General features: G+C 34.2%; 1 protein-coding gene across 2 annotated transcripts; it reads right to left on the bottom strand.

Moving 5' to 3' along the window:
• Nucleotides 1–12,021: 12,021 nt before the first annotated feature.
• On the bottom strand, nt 12,022–16,046 carry LOC107861089 (cathepsin B-like protease 2). Of its 2 annotated transcripts, none has more exons than XM_016706474.2 (11): nt 15,912–16,046; nt 14,457–14,513; nt 14,276–14,356; nt 13,902–14,058; nt 13,787–13,791; nt 13,621–13,695; nt 13,113–13,238; nt 12,812–13,030; nt 12,555–12,668; nt 12,419–12,454; nt 12,022–12,338 (listed from the first exon to the last, which is right to left on the bottom strand). In XM_016706474.2, exons 1-11 carry the CDS (start codon nt 15,978–15,980, stop codon nt 12,210–12,212), a joined length of 1,068 nt encoding a protein of 355 aa, XP_016561960.1. In that variant the 5' UTR covers nt 15,981–16,046; the 3' UTR covers nt 12,022–12,209. The 2 variants fall into 2 exon arrangements, with proteins under 2 accessions (XP_016561960.1, XP_047262566.1); XM_047406610.1 differs by having other exon boundaries at nt 14,457–14,516; nt 15,912–16,018.
• Between the last annotated feature and the right edge of the window lie 1,443 nt (nt 16,047–17,489).

The following is a 17,489-nucleotide window of genomic DNA, read 5'->3' as shown; positions in this document are numbered from 1 at the left end:
AGTTAAATTCTGCAAAATAATCTTTTGTTATTAGTTTTATTCAGTGCTCATAGCAGGTACCAGTCATGGGTTAGCTTGTGGTCACTTGTGACCGTAAGCACCGTGTGACGCCCAGGGTGTACTCTCGAGGTGTTATATAGCTCTACTTTGCTCTAAGTGATTTCTATGAACATTTTTCACCTCAAAAGCACTTCACACACTAGGATAATGATCATTAAACTTATATTCACATGGGAATCATTTGTATTAGAGCTTATACAAGTAGAATGACGGTTAAAATTCTAGCCCAAAAATGCAAGGTGTTACAATAATTTTCATCTGAGCAAAAACTTTGACCCTAAAGAATCACTTGAATGAAAACAAAGAAGATACATATATACACACACATTGATTTCTATTTGTTGACAAAAATAGAGAAGAAATTAAGGGTTAGAAAATCGAACATCCATCAATCTGGATCTGCAATTGAATCAAGTTAGATGAGCACCAATCATATTTCCCCAATAGGCAAGAAAAATTAACCTTAATTGATCAAAGTATAATCGCAAAGTTAAAATATCGAGAGAGCATCAAATAGAGAAAATACTCCATAAAAACATACATAATTCAATGAATATAAATATTAACATGACATATTTACAACAACGTCAAGATACATATAAGAAAGCATCACCCTCAACTTTCGTGACAAAGCAAAAACAAAATAACATACATAAATGTGAAATAGACCATACAAATATTGAGAATTATATTAATTAACTTGAAAAAAAAAGAGGTAATAAAGATGCAAATTGAACCCAAATCTCAATTGTCTATGGACGAATTTATTTTTACCATATGTAACAATTCATAGAATAATTTCATAAGGAAAAAAGGAAAGAAGACTGACTTACAAATTCAAGAGGTATATATCTTATTTCGTATATTTATAGAAGTATTTTCTTAGTAGAGTCCTATTTAGGAGTATTTTTCTAGTTGAACAGTAGAAAGAAAAATATTACTTCCTCCATCCCAATTTATGTATCGCCATTTCCTTTTTGGTCCGTCCCCAAAAGAATGTCGCCTTTCCTTATTTAGTAAGTTTTTAAAGACACAATTACAATTTTACCCTTAGTGGTCCCACTTAATTTTATATACTATTACTCCTTTTTTATTTGTCTTTTCAATTAAAAGTGATCCCACTTGATTTTAAATACTATTACCCTTTTCTTTAAGAAGGGTAATTTTGTAACTTTAACAAAGTCAATACTTATTTCTTAAATATCGTGTTCGATCAAATGGCAACACATAATTTGGGACGGAGGGAGTAATTAATATCTAGGAGTCCCATATATTTTAGAAGGTTTAGTTAACATAATAAAAAATAATTAAATAATGAATTAAAAAAAATAGTGAAAGGACGGTTTTGTCTAAAGAATAGTCTTTTAATGAAGGGCAAAAAGTTCAAATCACTTTTTTAAGGGTCTTCACACTTTTAATATATTATATAGATACATAGATATAAATTATAGATTATAGATTATATATTATAGATATAGATATAGATTAGAGATTAGAGATATAGATATAGATTATAGATTTTGATATAGATTGTAGATATAAATTATAGATGAATAATACATATACTTAATTTTCAAGATCTATGCATATTATGCATGTTAAATAACAAAATTGACTTAAAAATCAAATCCAATCCGGATTTTCTTTGTAAAAGTATTAATAGTTCATCTTTTAATTACTCCTGTATTTTTGGGAATTTTTTTAGAAATTGTCCATTGGTAAATTCATTTTTTTCACTGCTTGCGAATTACATATTAGATGTTAATTAGAGCCAAAAGAGCTCTTTTTAAATCAAAAATATCAAAGTGGATAGTTGATTCCGAAAAAAAACTAAAGGGGTAAAACGTTGTGAGACCAGCAACTTATAAATCGCTAGGTCCATAGCGACTTACAAGTCACCTAGCCCACAGCGATTTGTAAGTCGCCTGGCCAGCAACGACTTGCAAGTCACCTGGACCGCAACGACTTGCATGGTAAACATTACAACCTCATCTCGAGGGATATGTAAAAAGCATCAAATTGTTTCTATTATAAATTTATACTAATTCTGTCCAATTCTCAGTAGGATTAATGATAATATTTAACAATAAAATAAGCACAACTATAGTCACCTTAAATTCTCGATAATAATGTTATCTATAATAATATAATATTATATTAATATAATATATAATAATAATAATAATAATAATAATAATAATAATATATTAAAAGTGTAAAGGATCTTAGAAATGTTGTTTGAACTTTTTGTCCTTCATTAAAAGTCCTTGCTTTAGACAAAAATTATCTTTTCACTATTTTTTTTCTAATATTTAAGAGTTAAAAATTAACTAAATATATTTATGATAAAATCTTTCCTTATTAGAAGTCATCATAATTTCTTTTTTTTTTTTTTCTAATTTAAGAGTTGAAAATTAATTAAATATATTTATGGTAAAACCTTTCGTTATTGGAAGTCATCAAAATTAATGGCAACTGATACTTTTTCATTAGTTTAAGAATTCTAAATCAAGTAAATTTGATTTTAAGAAGATTGGAAAAATCTAGAAATGAATATAAAACTATTAGAATAAGAAAATTTAAGAATTACCAATTTTTTTTAAGTTTTAAGTATGTAATAAGAATATAATCAATGATTTTGTAAGGATTTGACTTTAAAAATAAGAAAAGATTGTAAATATAATAAAAAAAAATAATTGTAATATAAATATGGTTCAAATTGATGTGTCTCTTTTAACATGTAGCAACAAGGAAAAGAAATCCTTATATTGCTAGCTCACACAGTGACTTTTCTCTCAATGCAAAAGGACACAGTTAACGCAACCCCGATAACGCCACTAGACCCACCCAAACCAGCATATCTAACAACCACAAACGCAATGAAGAGGACCAAATCGATACTGTTGTAAAAGTTAATTCCTTCAAAGAAGCATTGCTGATCCAAGATTCCCATAACTGCAAAACTTACTCATTACAACAGGAGTATTCTCTAGAACCCCCAAATCACAATGATGATGCAATAGTGCTCACAGAAGAGGACAAACGGAGAATTTACCAACCATGGAAGCACTCCATAATCCTCAAAGTCTATGAAAAGACGCTGGCCTACTCATATATCAAAAACAAGCTACAAGAGCTATGGAAACTGACGGAGCCACTAACACTAATCGATCTTGGGCATGAATACTATACAACCAAATTGGAACTGTTGAAAAATAAACAGAAGATCCTCTATGGCGGATCGTGGTTCATCGCTGGAGAATTCCTATCAATCAAATGTTGCGAACCCAATTTGGTACCGGAGAAGGCCATCCTAACCCACACTGTGATTTGGGTAAGGCTGCCGCAACTTCCTACGGAGTTCTATGATCGAAGTACACTTGAGAAAGTAGGACAGAAATTGGATCAATAACTTAAAATTGATACCTGCACATCAGCTGTTCTACGAGGCCGATATGCTAGAATTTACATCCAAGCACCGATCAAAGTACCAGTCAAAACCTCAATTACGATTGGTACGCATACCCAAAAAGTGGTGTATGAAGGGGAAGGGATATTGTGCACCAATTGAGGGAGAATTAGTCACCAGCTACGAAATTGCGCATACTTCAAATCATCACCATTGAACCCAGACACCCCATCAACATCTACGATGATGCTGCCAGTAGGAGAATGACAAACAGTGACTTTTCCGAAAAAGAGAGGTGCGAACAGGGCAGGGATGGATCAGCATGATAAACATGCTCACCATGTCCAGTTAAGAAACCCAACACCTCAACCAAGTAAGTCCACTTACACCTCTTCTAAATTAAATCCTAATAGTGCTTTAGCAAAGGAGTCACCACCCCAAAATAGAACAAGAAAATAATAAATAATAGCAATGCTAATATTGATACGCAAAGAGAAGGAAATTAAATTGCTTGTGGACCACCAGGACCCATGAAAGGAAAAGATAATAATAATTTGATATACCACAAAAACAAAAATGCTTTTAATAAGAATAGTGAAAAGGCTGGTCCTAAAACCAACTCCATTAAATACTCGGCCAACCACTCCATTAACTACTTTGCAGCCCTCGAGATCAGTACCACTCTTTTTTCTTTAGCAGAGCCTATGGACATCTTCTCTCCATCTCCTCCAGAGAAAATCAATTCCTCCCATACCAAGTGTAATCATAACCCCCAAGCTACTGAAAAGACTTTAACTATCAAATCCATTAACTCCATTAATACGTTTCTTTTAATTATACCTCCATGGCCGAAAACAAATGACACTCAAATCGACATCCTTCACTACCAGAATTCTCAAATGGATCAACTACCAAGGAACACATACACCCCCTTTACTTTGTAACCACTATAACACAGTCGGACCACCAACCATCATCGTGGATAGAAAAAGTATTGGAGGGGAAATGGATACAGCTCAAGATAATGGTGGGATCACAACCTATAGCCATCTTCTTTCAGGACCCAGCCTACTTAGCTCAGATAGCAAAGGAGATAGTGGACCAAGCAATGCAGAGACTTGGGGAAAAAGTTTGGAAACAAATAATTCTCTTGACACAGTTGCCAGAATATCAGCACCTGAGCTCTATGGAGGAGGTCAACACGCTGATGACCCAGATATTCCAAAGTATGCCATTCATGTCGAACACCCTATACCTTTTAAACAACCAGTCACCCAACTTTACAATGCTGAACCCATGAGCCTAATTGTTGTCAATTTCTCTGGAAGGGTAGACGACCTAAGAGGCGAAACCATATTGATTCTACAGTAGCTGAGACAAAATAACAAAGAAATAGAAAGCTTCTTACACACCTTTGGGGAAACAAGCTAGAACCATTCCTGCTGGAAAGGACTCTTCACAGAAGCTTCAAAGAGCCCTTCAGCGCAGCTACTATTGCTCACTCACCAATGAAAATGACAACGTTCTCTATAATAGCGAAGAGATGCAATAGAAAAGACCCCTCCAGCTGTCATTCTGAGCCCCAAACAGCACCGAGGGAGAAAGAAAAAACCCCGATGAATCAAGGAACCAATAATCCAATGTCAATGATAAAATTTATAATTTGGAATACTAGGGGAGAAATAGTGCGACCTTTAGGAGGCAGTGTCAAGTAATGACTAACATCCACAGATCTGCAATGCTAGTACTCTTGGAAACAAAAATGGCTGAACATAAGTCCCTAACCAGTGCTCTAGGTTTTGATTCTTACATTCAGGCTAATGTTGTTGGCCTCTCTAGCGGTATAGCTATCATGTGGAAGGAGGATCTCATGCACCTAGAAAATATATCCACCCCTACTCAAGGTATTCATGTCATGATTAAGGTACGCCCTGATAACCCTCTTTGGCTTTTTTCTACTATGTATGCTAGCCCGAATTACACTACCGTCTGAATCTATGGAATGGACTGTGTAATATAGTTGATAACCACAAAGAAAGATGGTTCATGGGTGGGGATTTTAGTGAGGTTCTTTAATCCAAATAAAAGTTAGGAGGAACTCCTATTAATCCTACTAGAGTTGCCAACTTTGACAATGTACAAATCATTGTAGCATGGTAGATCTAGGCTTTAAAGGTAACAAATACATGTGGACCAATAAGCGTTATAGGAATAGAAGATAGGTTATCTTTGAGCGACTTAATAGGTGCATAGCGAATAACCTCTGGATAAACTAATACCCAGAGGCCATATCACACACCTACCAAGGACTAAGTCTGATCATTCCCCCATCCTTGTTGATGTCCTAGGCTTTAGACCAAACCACTCCAATAAATCTTTCACGTTTGAACCCATGTGGGGTCACCATTATTCCTTTCAAAACCTTGTCTACCAGTACTTTTAGAGTAACCACGACCTCCTTCACTCCATCAACCATTTCCATAATAAAGCTAGAATCTAGAATACTAGAGTCTTTGAAAATATCTTTCAAAACTTAAAAAGAATGCTAGCTAGACTAGATGGTGTCCAAAAATCCCCTAACTACCCCCATAGCAACTTTCTTCAAAATCTGGAAAAGGAATTGCTTGAGTAGTATAGCCTCACCCTTCAATGTGAGAAGGATTTTTGGAGGACCAAGTCAAGAATCACTTGGCTCAGTGAGGGCGATGCTTACACCAAGTTCTTTCATGCCACCACCCTTAATAAAAGAAGAAGAAACTGAATCCTTACTCTTAAGGATGAGGCTGGCCAACTAATTAAGGGAGAAGAGGGTATCTCCACCCATATCTCTAATTTTTTTACCTCTCTCTACTCTACTGAACAGAATAATTCCAAGAGAACCCCTCTTCAGCAAAGCTACCATGAGCCTTACCTTTCAGAAGATGCAAAAACTATTCTTCATAAACTTCTGAGAGATAGTGAAGTGATTAGAGCCCTCAAATCCTTTCACCCCTTAAAAGCCCCTGGGCCTGATGGTCTACACCTACTGTTTTACCAAAAATACTGGCAAACAGTTGGGCAAAATACCTTTGATTTCTGCCACCAAACTATCAGGAAGAGCTGCATGCCTAAGGAGGCTAACACCACATACATCTGCCTCATCCCAAAAAGTCCAAATGCCAACTCAATTAGAAATTTCAGGCCCATTAGGCTATGTAAATTCAGCTACAAACTCATCACCAAAATCATCGTCAGTAGGATCAAGCCTTACTTAGACCAACTCATTGGTCCTAACTAGGCAAGCTTCCTAACTAACAGATGAGCTGCTGACAATGCAATCATAGTCCAAGAATACATAAGCCACTTTAGGAAAATGAGGGGAAAGAAAACCAACATGATCCTGAAAATAGACCTAGAGAAGACTTTCGACAGACTAGAATGATCCTTCATCCATGACACCCTCTTTTAATTCAACTTCCCAACCAATCTTACCAAACTCATCATGTCATGTGTTTCCACCTCCACGATTTCCATTCTTATTAACGAAAAGCCAGCACCCTTATTTGAACCAACTAAAAGCATACGCCAGAGGGATCCCATTTCACCCTACCTGTTTATTCTTTGCATAAAAGACTTTCTAAAATTGTTGACAAAGTTGTGCTCCAAAAGCAATGGGACCCCATAAAAATCACCACTAGTGGGCCCAAAATCTCCTATCTATTCTTTGCAGACGACCTAACTCTTTTTGTCTAAGCTGACAGAAAAAACTGCACTACCATTCTCCAAGCATTGAACCAGTTTGATCAAGCTTTCGGCCAGAAAATCAATAATGTTAAGTCAAGCATTATATTCTCAAAAAATTGCAGTACCAGTTATACCCATGAATGCTGCGACATTCTTAACATAAAAAGAGACAATTCTTTTGGAAAATATCTTGGATCCTCTATCCTTGATAGTAAACCAACCCATGCTGACTTTCAATACATCATTGATAATATGAACAGTAAGTTAGCTGGTTGGAAGACCCATATACTGAACATGACGGGTAGAACTGTTCTCGCTAAATCTACCTTAAATAGCATGCCCACTCATGTAATGTAATTCATCAAGCTTCCACAAAAGACCTTGGAATCTACAAACCGAATCCAAAGAAACTTTGTTTAGGGAAGTAAGGAGGATAAAAAGAAGATTCATCTTCTAAGCTGGTACATTCTTGCAACTAGTAAGCTCAATGGAGGCCTTGGACTCCAAACGCTGAATACAGAAATAGAACAATGCATGCTAGCCTAGCTTGGCATCTATTCAGAAACCACAATAAACTGTGGGCTAAGGTTCTCACTACCAAGTACCATAGCCTTTAACGGAATAACCAAACATACCCCTGGGTTTCTACAACCTTGAGGAATGTCAAGAGTGGCTGGAAAGAATGCAGAAAAGGCCTTGCCTGGTTTGTTCATCAAGGAAACAATGCCAAGTTCCTAACTGATCCTTGGATACCTAACACCGACCTAATCAGACACAAAATTCAAGGTCCCTTGAATGCTGAGGAATAAAACCTTACAATCAAGGATATGGTTACAAATGGGAGCTGGGATTTGTCTCGGGTATCTTTTGAACTACCTGATCATATCAAGCAAACTTTTATACACTTAAAACCCCCTCCTTTGACCAACAAAAATGACCATCCTTATTGGAAACTCACAAATGATGGTAAGTTTACCATTTCCAGTTCTTATGAGGCCATCACTCATGCCACAGGAAAACCTTATCATGGAAACTTTAACTACTTTCGGGAAATCTGGAAAGCCAATGTACCAAATAAAATTATAACTTTCCTGTGGCTACTTGTCCATGGTAGACTCCCTACCAACATGTACCTTAACAGAATAGGGATGGATGTGGACCCGCACTACCACTACTGCAATACGGAACTGGAACAGTTAACCACATTTTTTTTCAATGCTCCAAAGGCATTAACTTTTGGGAAAATATTCAGCAAATTGGTGAAATTAATCCTCTGACCCTTCTTAACAACTTGGATAATGTCTCTTGGTCAAGTACTTGGAAGAACATCAAGAATGAATCCTTCAATGACTACACCAACTGGGGTAATCTAGTTCCACAATGCATCTGGACAATTTGTCTTAGTAGGAACGATAATCAATTCAACAACAATCGAGCTAGTATTAGAACGGAAAGCTCCATCAACCATGCTATTGAATACTCATTGTTGATCCAAAAGAATAGCACCCACACCGAAAATAGAGTCACCATTCAAATAAGATGGGAACCTCTTACTCATTCTGTGTTTAAGCTTAACATGGATGGAGGGTGTAACAGTCACAAGGGTAAGTCAGGGTTGGGAGGTGTGATTAGAGACCATGAGGGTAACTGGGTTTTGGGATTTTATGAAATGATAGCACAAGTCAGTCCCCTTCATGCCGAAATCCTTGCGTTAAGAAGAGGGCTACTCTTTGCTGTACAAAATAACATTAATCCTCTGGAGGTTCATGTTGATGTCAGTGAAGTTATACACTCCCTAAACAACTCAGAATCTCATTATCACAATGTTTTGTATGAATGCAGGTCATTGCTGAAGGAAACCCAAGCTGCTCCTCCTGTCCACACTTTTAGAGAACAAAACCAAGTGGCAGATGCACTAGCAAAAATGGCAACTAGTGCAGCCCCTTTTGATAACCTCCATGTACTGTCTTTCCCTCTCCCTAGTGTTGCAACTATTTTGATGAAAGACAAACAGGGTACTACTTAAGGGAAAACTATTCCCAGTAATTATATTAGCCCAGTATGTCGGGATGTGGCTACTAACTACGACAACAGCTGAAACTTTCCTAATTTAATCTATCCTTTTCACCAAAAAAAAAAAGTAAGGAAAAGAGGTACTATATGACAAACGCAAAAATAATGATCCATCAATCACTTGAAACTTTTAGTGGTAAAACATATATATGTATATGTTTATGTTTACATTATTATATTAAAGTGTGAAAGTTTTTTGAAAAGTGATTTGAATTTTACACTTTTCTAAAAAATTTCCGCAATAGGCAAAATCTTTTAATTTTAAATAATCAAACATTATATGTGCGAGTCATGTGCGGCTAAACTAGTAGCCTTGAAACCATGAGACAATTAATCAAACATATATTGACCAAGGTGGTGCAGTGTCTCTAATAATGATGAATTATTAAAAATAATTTCTTAGCTAGATCGTAGCAAATTAACCACGAATTAATAATGAATAATATCCTTTTTTGCCCCTTCCTAGCACTAGGAGCTCCCACCGTTTGTGATTTAAACTCAAATATTAAAATTATAAGTGAGAGATACTTACCATCCGAGTAATTCTCTTTTGGCACGTATCAAGAAATTTGTAGTTAATAATTAATTTTACTTTTTTAGCTAACCATTTATTTTATTATTATTATTGCTTCAATGATTGCCTCACGTTTACCATAATTGTGTTTAGAAGATTATCGTATTGGATAACAGGATACTATCAAAATGATTCTTCTAACTTGTAAGTCATTTGTTTACCATGGAAGTCGCTGTCGCCCAGTCAACTTACAAGTTGCTTTGGGCCAAGTGACTTACAAGTCTATGGTCCCACCACATTTTTTTTTTTTTTTTTTTGAAATTAAGTGTCCCTTTTAATATTTTTGATTTAAAAAGGAGTCCTTTTGACTCCGGGCTCATGTTAATTACACTAAAAGTAAAATTTTGAATGACAAGCTCGATTGAAAAGACATTGAGAGTAAAAATCAATCTCTGACCTTTCTTCATGAGATGTTACTTATTATACCAAATCAATCAACTTAAAATTAAACTCGTATGAAACAAAAAAAAAAAAAATTGTTTCTTTTAAGGTCATTAAATGAACAACATGCTGGCCGGATAAATAATCAGATAAAAGTGAGTGATTTGAAAATTGGAATGATATTATATTCTCGAAGGAGTACTTAGACTAGTGAAGTTATTTGCATTTTGCGCGAATTAGACTTCCGCATATTAAATTTTTCTAAAATAATCTTTTTAAATATTTCAATTCGTTATTCAAGAATTGTTTTTCTTCTGTAAAAACTCTTATATAATCTATGTAATGTGGGAGAAAATTCTTTAAATGATGTAAAGAAAGAATAGAATTTCAAGAAATTTCTAATACTGAAAATAAGTAACAAAAAAGACAATATTCTCAACTCTCAACATAAATATTAAAAAAGGAACATTTTAACCGATAGTGCATAAAAATATATTTTAGAATAGGAAGATGTGTAGATATTATTATCCGTAATTAGTCAATTTAATTTAAAAATATGAAAAGAATCACTACAATTAGGAATATACGATGAAAAAATAATCAAGTTTCAGAACTAATAATTACGAATATGAAAAGATTCAATGAAACATCATACATTTATTTTAAAACATTTTTAACACTAATTACTGTAATTTTACAATTTTCTTACAATACTAACGTCAATCCAGAGCCTGTTTTTTCGTGCTATTTTTCTTTCTGGTAGGCACTTCCTTCTTTCTAAGTTTTCATTTTATTATAGGTTTCTAGTCCTTATAATCATATTTTGAATTGTGTTTTGCTAATGGTTGTTGAGTCTGAACAATGAAGATATATTTTTCAAAATAATCGATTTATTATATGAAAGACTACCTGAATAACTCAAACAAATTTATAACTTTATGTGAGATTCCAATCTTCGTGAAAAGACTTAGTCGTTTAATTTTTGATTGCAAGTATGAACTTTTAACTAGTTGATGAGAATTGATTTTTTTACAATTCCCCTTGTTCAAATTTTTCCTTCTTCTCTCCCGTATATATAATTATAGAAATTTATAGTAACCAATGCACTCGATCAGCATAAAACGAAATATAAAGTTTCTCTTCTCCCGCTTGAAATCAGAATCCCCAACAAGCAAGGAAGATCTACTCATTATAGATTACAACAAATGAACCTCAGTAAACAAGAAAGTTTCACTAGACCTGATCCTTCTAACATTCTTGTTCCTTTTATTCTTTCTTCCACGTCATCACGGCATGAATTTTTGTCATGTCTGCCCGGGACTTTAACGTCGTGTATTAACCTCTTACACGTCGCATGTCGCAAGTAGATTTTTTATTAATACAGATAGTCTAGTGCAAGGAACCTGGAAGATATTCTGTCGGGGGTAGACAGGTTATAGGGGAGTAGAAGAACACGGCCATTTGATACGTAAACTAAATTATCACGGAATTAAGTTTTAGAATTATAATTTCTGGATTAATTTGTACCACGTGGGAGGTGGTATAAAATAATCCCATGTTGGATAAGATAAGGTGGGATATCCCAAAACTAAGTTTGACATTAGATTTATCCCTATTTGATTGATGGAATAAATTAGTCTATGGATCAATTCATATCATCAATCAAATATGATATAAATGTAATAATAAATCAGGGATATCTCACCCTATCTTGCGTACCAAACAATAGTGCTGGGGCAGCTTGCCGGAGTAAAATTGTTTCTTAGTTGGTCATAAAAACTGAAAAGTGGAAATAATAATGTAACAAACAAGTGATTATTTATTCAAACAACAACAACGACGACAACAATAACATAGCCAGTGAAATCCCATAAAGTGGGGATTAATTGGGGAGAATTTCGAAAGACCCTCGGCCTACCAACAAGTAAATATTCAAGTTCACAAGTCATATTACATTACTACGACTATTCTGAAGAAATAGTAGGCCATTTATAGTGAAGCATCAGGGAAAGCATCATCAAGTTCCGCATTCAAATTTCTTCTTGAAGGAATTCCAGCCACCATAGTATTTTCAATGCCACACTCATTTGTTCCTCTTCTGATCTTGAAGAATCCATCCTGTCATCATGGAGATATATATACATTCATCATTTACACAACAAGCTTATTATAAAGTGGTGAGAAAATTAAGGACATACATCACCCCAGTCTCTATTCCAAGAATTAGCAGCGAGCTGCAAGAAGGTATAAAGAAGGTGATTAAATTTTGACAAAACGACGTATGATTTTAAATAGAAAATAGAAGCCGATAACTCCAACACATCAACATCATACCCAATAGTTCACTCCCTGCTCACTAGTTCCCCATCCGATAATCTTAACAGCATGGCCTCCCAATTTTTTCCCTTTTACATGCTTGTAAACTCCAGACTTGTAGTGAGCAAAATCCTGTTATTGACAACAAGTTTCAATCATTGAGTGCCAGAGAGTGTTGCTAATATAAAGAGACAACAAAGACGCCTTACTTGAAAACTGTATGACACAATTCATAATACCAGAACTTTTGCACTATTAATACTTCTCCTTCTTACCGCGTACACAGTGAAAGAGACCTGAACTGGTCCGTGTTTGTAAATTTCTGCCATGATTCTGCGGGTATTACGTCTGATCCTGTATGCTTTGACAACATAATGCTTTGAATTCCCCCATTTTTGGTTCCCGTCGACACACCTCCCACGACACCTTGGGGTGCGATATTTAGGTGAACAACCAGGGTGGGGACATCCGATCTGGTCAAAGTAAGGATCACACTGCCAGTATAAACTCAATTTGTTAGTGATTGATCATAAAGTGTCACACTACTGACTACTCTAGATCACAAGTCCCCATTACCTCTTCTGTAACCACTCCCCTACGTCGAAAGTATCTCCACGCTGCTACAGAATTTCCACCCTTACAACCTCTCCCGCAAAAAGCACCGCAGCACGAGATGAGATCATTTGCAGACAGAGTGACATTCTGCATTACACATTAAAAGTTAACATCAGTGACAGAACATTTGTGATTTGATTTGCAATAAGCCATTAGCATATTTTTCTACTTTTTAGATAGGAATTGCAGCTATAAATGTGTGTCTCTGGTTTTTCTGGTTATTAATAAAACAATTATCTTCGACATCACTGCAGTATTTTTTTCTATTAGAATTTTCCTCTATTGTTTCTTTAGTTTCTTTGTTAAAAAGACCAACAAGCTAAGATGAGGTGGCAGTTACGTGCTTGGCTCGTCAAAAAGAATTACCCTTACACGTTAGAGGTTGAGCTGAAGATATATGTAAGTAAACAAAAATGTGCCACTTCTAACAGTTTTAAGTTCGGCAGTCACATAGTCCAACAGAATTTACCACGTCATAATGGATGCAGAAACGATCAGACAACGCTTCAACAGCACCAAAAGCCCAACAAGAACCACAATGTCCCTGAAACATACATTTATAGGATTAGACCACCGGAGAGAACTTGAAATGTGCCATTTAATGGAAAGAAACTAGACCAGTAGCAGAAAATCACCTGATCTGTGATGCAATTTTGTCCCGGTGATTGATTTGCAAAGATAGAAAACATTAGAATGTCTATTATGGAATTATAGCTCGAAGGAACGTAGCAAGGAAGTGAAATAACTGACCCCGAATATCTCTAATTGTGCTGCATTGAGGCCAAGCATCTCGTGCATCAAACTCTTCCGGTAACGGTGTAGGTCTTGGACGAGTTAAAATAGGAACTGCCTCCAAATCACCTTCTGTTGCAGGCAGTTCTCCAAGAAGGCCCTTAAATTGGGAAACCTGTGACAACCAATTATAGACATAATTATAAATGCCTGTTTTAATTTTGGTGTATGGCTGCAAAATTGAATCCCACTAAAAGAAAATGCAACTATTATTAGTTAATAACATGCCATATTTTCAAGGTTACTAATTCCACTTCTTCTAGGAAGTTATCTTCTGCTTCTACACTGTCAGTGTTTAGAAGTTAAATTCTTTAGCTATATGATGGTCTCACCGTGAAATTCGTTAATTTGGGGTTGAATGCAGCTTCCCATCCGGCTTCCGCATTCTCATTGATATGTTTGACCATCGATTCCTACATTAATATCACCCAAAAAATAAGGGGTCTCAGTTTAAAATTTAACGGGAACACAATGACGATACCATCATCATGAACAGAAGATCAGAGCATGTACTTGAAGGATTGGTGCAGATTCATCTTCAGCTTCAGATATTGGATTCTCTGCAGCAACCTGCTGTCAACAAGAAAACAACATTATACTATTCAGCTAATAATAGACACTGGTGCCCACTTAAGCAATTGTCTAGGGTTCATAATTATGGAGGTCCATATTTTCATGTAAAGATAGTGTGTACATATATATATATTTAGAAAAATAAATCTTTTATTAGCATAAAAAAGAAAAACAACAACTCAATTTTCAAAATAATAATAATAATAATCTCCATAGAGTGTTACGTGAAATTTTCTATTGTGTATGACTATTTGGCATAATACATTATTCAATGTTAATCCAGTTAACAAAATTTTACCATCAAAAGATATCATATTAGTATTGTCATAGATCAGTCAAGTAGTTTGATTTCTTTTTAACTAAAAAAAAAAAACATCGAGAAGAAGGTTTTGCAAGAAAGAAATAATATGATGAGAATGTTGATAATGAAATTTCAATGTCTCTAGAAGATTTTTTTTTTTTTTAGAGTCGATTACTTATTATACGTAGTAAATCAAGCTATTTTTCACTTCAAAATAGATTCAATCAATTCAACACATATGACTATTTTTTTTTCTACTTAGTGCTCAAATACTGAGATTACTAGATAATGAGAATTTGAAAAGACGTTGTCTTAATATTGAATATTCCTAATGCATAATAGTCACTCTGACATTAATGATTTACATTTATTTTCTTAAAAGGTTTATGGGAAATAGTAAAAGTAGAAGACAGTAATGTGATTGATATACTCCGCTAGATAAAATGACTTGATACCTTCTTTAATGCCTACATTACTTATAGAATAATATTGGCAGCTTCTACTATAGTTGCTTTAGCCGAAAGAAGTTTTTCAAAATTAAAATTGCTAAACCCTCACTTAAGGTCAAAATGTCTTAAGAGAAATTGAATGGACTAACTATATTAGAAAGTATATATTGACTATAAGAAATCTTATTAGTGATTTTGCATCTCAAAAAGGTAGAAAACTAAAATTATATATATTAAAAAAATTAAGATAAGACCCTCACTAAAATTTCACTTAGATTCCTAATATAGTTGAGATGCTCCTATCAGGTCCTGGGGTTCATCAGAAATAGTCCTTCTAATCCACAAACGACACAAAAAAAAAAATGATAAACTTTGCATATCCCACTCTTTGAATCATGTTGAGTATGTGGTGTTTATGTAGATCATAACATTGCTTACGGGCACACCCAAGCAACTTTGGCTCATTTGTATTGAAAAAATCATTTAGTATGTATAAATAACTTATCTAGAGCCCAAATGCCCAATAAACTCAAAATCCTAATTCAGTCTATAATCAAAACAACATCATCAATTTAATATCCAATAACTGCCCATAAGAGATCATGTGAAATATTATAGACGCATTGAAAGAACAAAGAAGCAAACCTGTAAGATAAGTATAAAGAAAGCACACAAAAGCAAAGGAGTGACTAAAGACTTGAGAGTTATGGCCATCTTAGCTTCTTTTTAAGAAAGCTTTCTACTTGTGGTGTGGGAATGGTGAATCTCAAAGGTATATATAGAGTCTGGAACCTAAATGATCCCCCCACCCCACCTCCACCCCACCTCCAAAAACAAAACAAAATAATAGACAAAAATAAAGTTTACAAACTACCTCTAACTTAGTTTTTTAATGCGTTATACGAAACATGATTAACATAACGCACTAAAAGAAGTGCCGCTATGCAAATATCAATTTGCTCTCTTCTTTCTACAAAGTGTTCATGCAAAATCTTTTTAGCTTATAATAATAATATACAAACAAGTCCTTGAATAAATAAAGTTTGCGTAAAATTATGTTTTAAGAAAACTAAAAGTATAAGATTTAACTTATACTCACCAAAAATAATATCTTTTTTCATCAATTTAAGTGTTATTTTTAATTATAACTAGTTTCTAAGTCAAAAAAAAAAAAAAAAAGATTTAGCTTAAATTGATATGAAAATAATATAAGACACTTAAAAATTTAAATTTGTTGTCTTACACTTGAGTGTCTGGTATTTATTTTCCAAGATAACAAAAAATATAAGACTTAGCGTAAATTTACAAAAACTAACATTTAAGAGAGGGCAAGCGAATTTTTTCATACTGACGATGATGAGGAAACAGAAAATTTGGCGGAAATAAACTCGTGTAAATTTTAAAATTTTGAATCGTGTTAAGACTTTGCCGCAATATCTGATTCATTCAAACTTATTAAGAGCTTCTAAAAGGAATAAAACAAATGTATTTAATGGGAAAAATTTGAATAATTAAGATTCAGATCGAACATCAAACACACTTAATGATTAAGATTTAAATAATAAAGATTCAGAAATTCATTAATGATTAAGATCTAAATAATAAAGATTCAGAAATTCAATAAATAATAGGTAAGTGTCTTTACATTACACGTGTATTGAAAATTGGAAACCTTCGAATTGAGCTCAATGGCAAGACATAAGAGAACATCTTTCCATTCCACTTTCGACAAAAAAGTGTTGATGATGTTTTTTTTTTCAACTCTTAAGAGGTATCAATTTTAACTTTAATCTTGAGACCCCAGGAGAAATCGACATGCTGAGTGTTCAATTATATAATTTAAGTGTCTTAGAAAAATTCAATTATAATTTAAGTGATCGATCGTTATTTTTACGACAAAAAGGATATAAGACTTAATTAGAGTCTCTTTGGTATGAGAGAAAACATTTTCTCAAAAATGTTTTTCAATTTTCTCATATATTTGACTTATATGTTTTGAAAATATTTTCCAAATCAATTTATTTTCCTCAAATCTAAGGAAAATGACTTCCCTTCAAAAAGTAAGGAAAACATTTTTCAAAACTCTCTTTCAACCTTACTCTCAAGTTGAAATATTCATACAACTCTCAAAATCACCTATCCCTGCCCCCGACCCCTACCCTCCACCCCTATCACCCCATCCCAAAAAAAAAATATTTCAATTTTTTTTCTTACCTTATCCCC

The sequence above is a fragment of the Capsicum annuum genome, chromosome 2 (genome assembly GCF_002878395.1).
Source record: "Capsicum annuum cultivar UCD-10X-F1 chromosome 2, UCD10Xv1.1, whole genome shotgun sequence".
Taxonomy (NCBI): Eukaryota; Viridiplantae; Streptophyta; class Magnoliopsida; order Solanales; family Solanaceae; genus Capsicum; species Capsicum annuum.
This window is presented reverse-complemented; position numbering and strand designations above follow the sequence as displayed.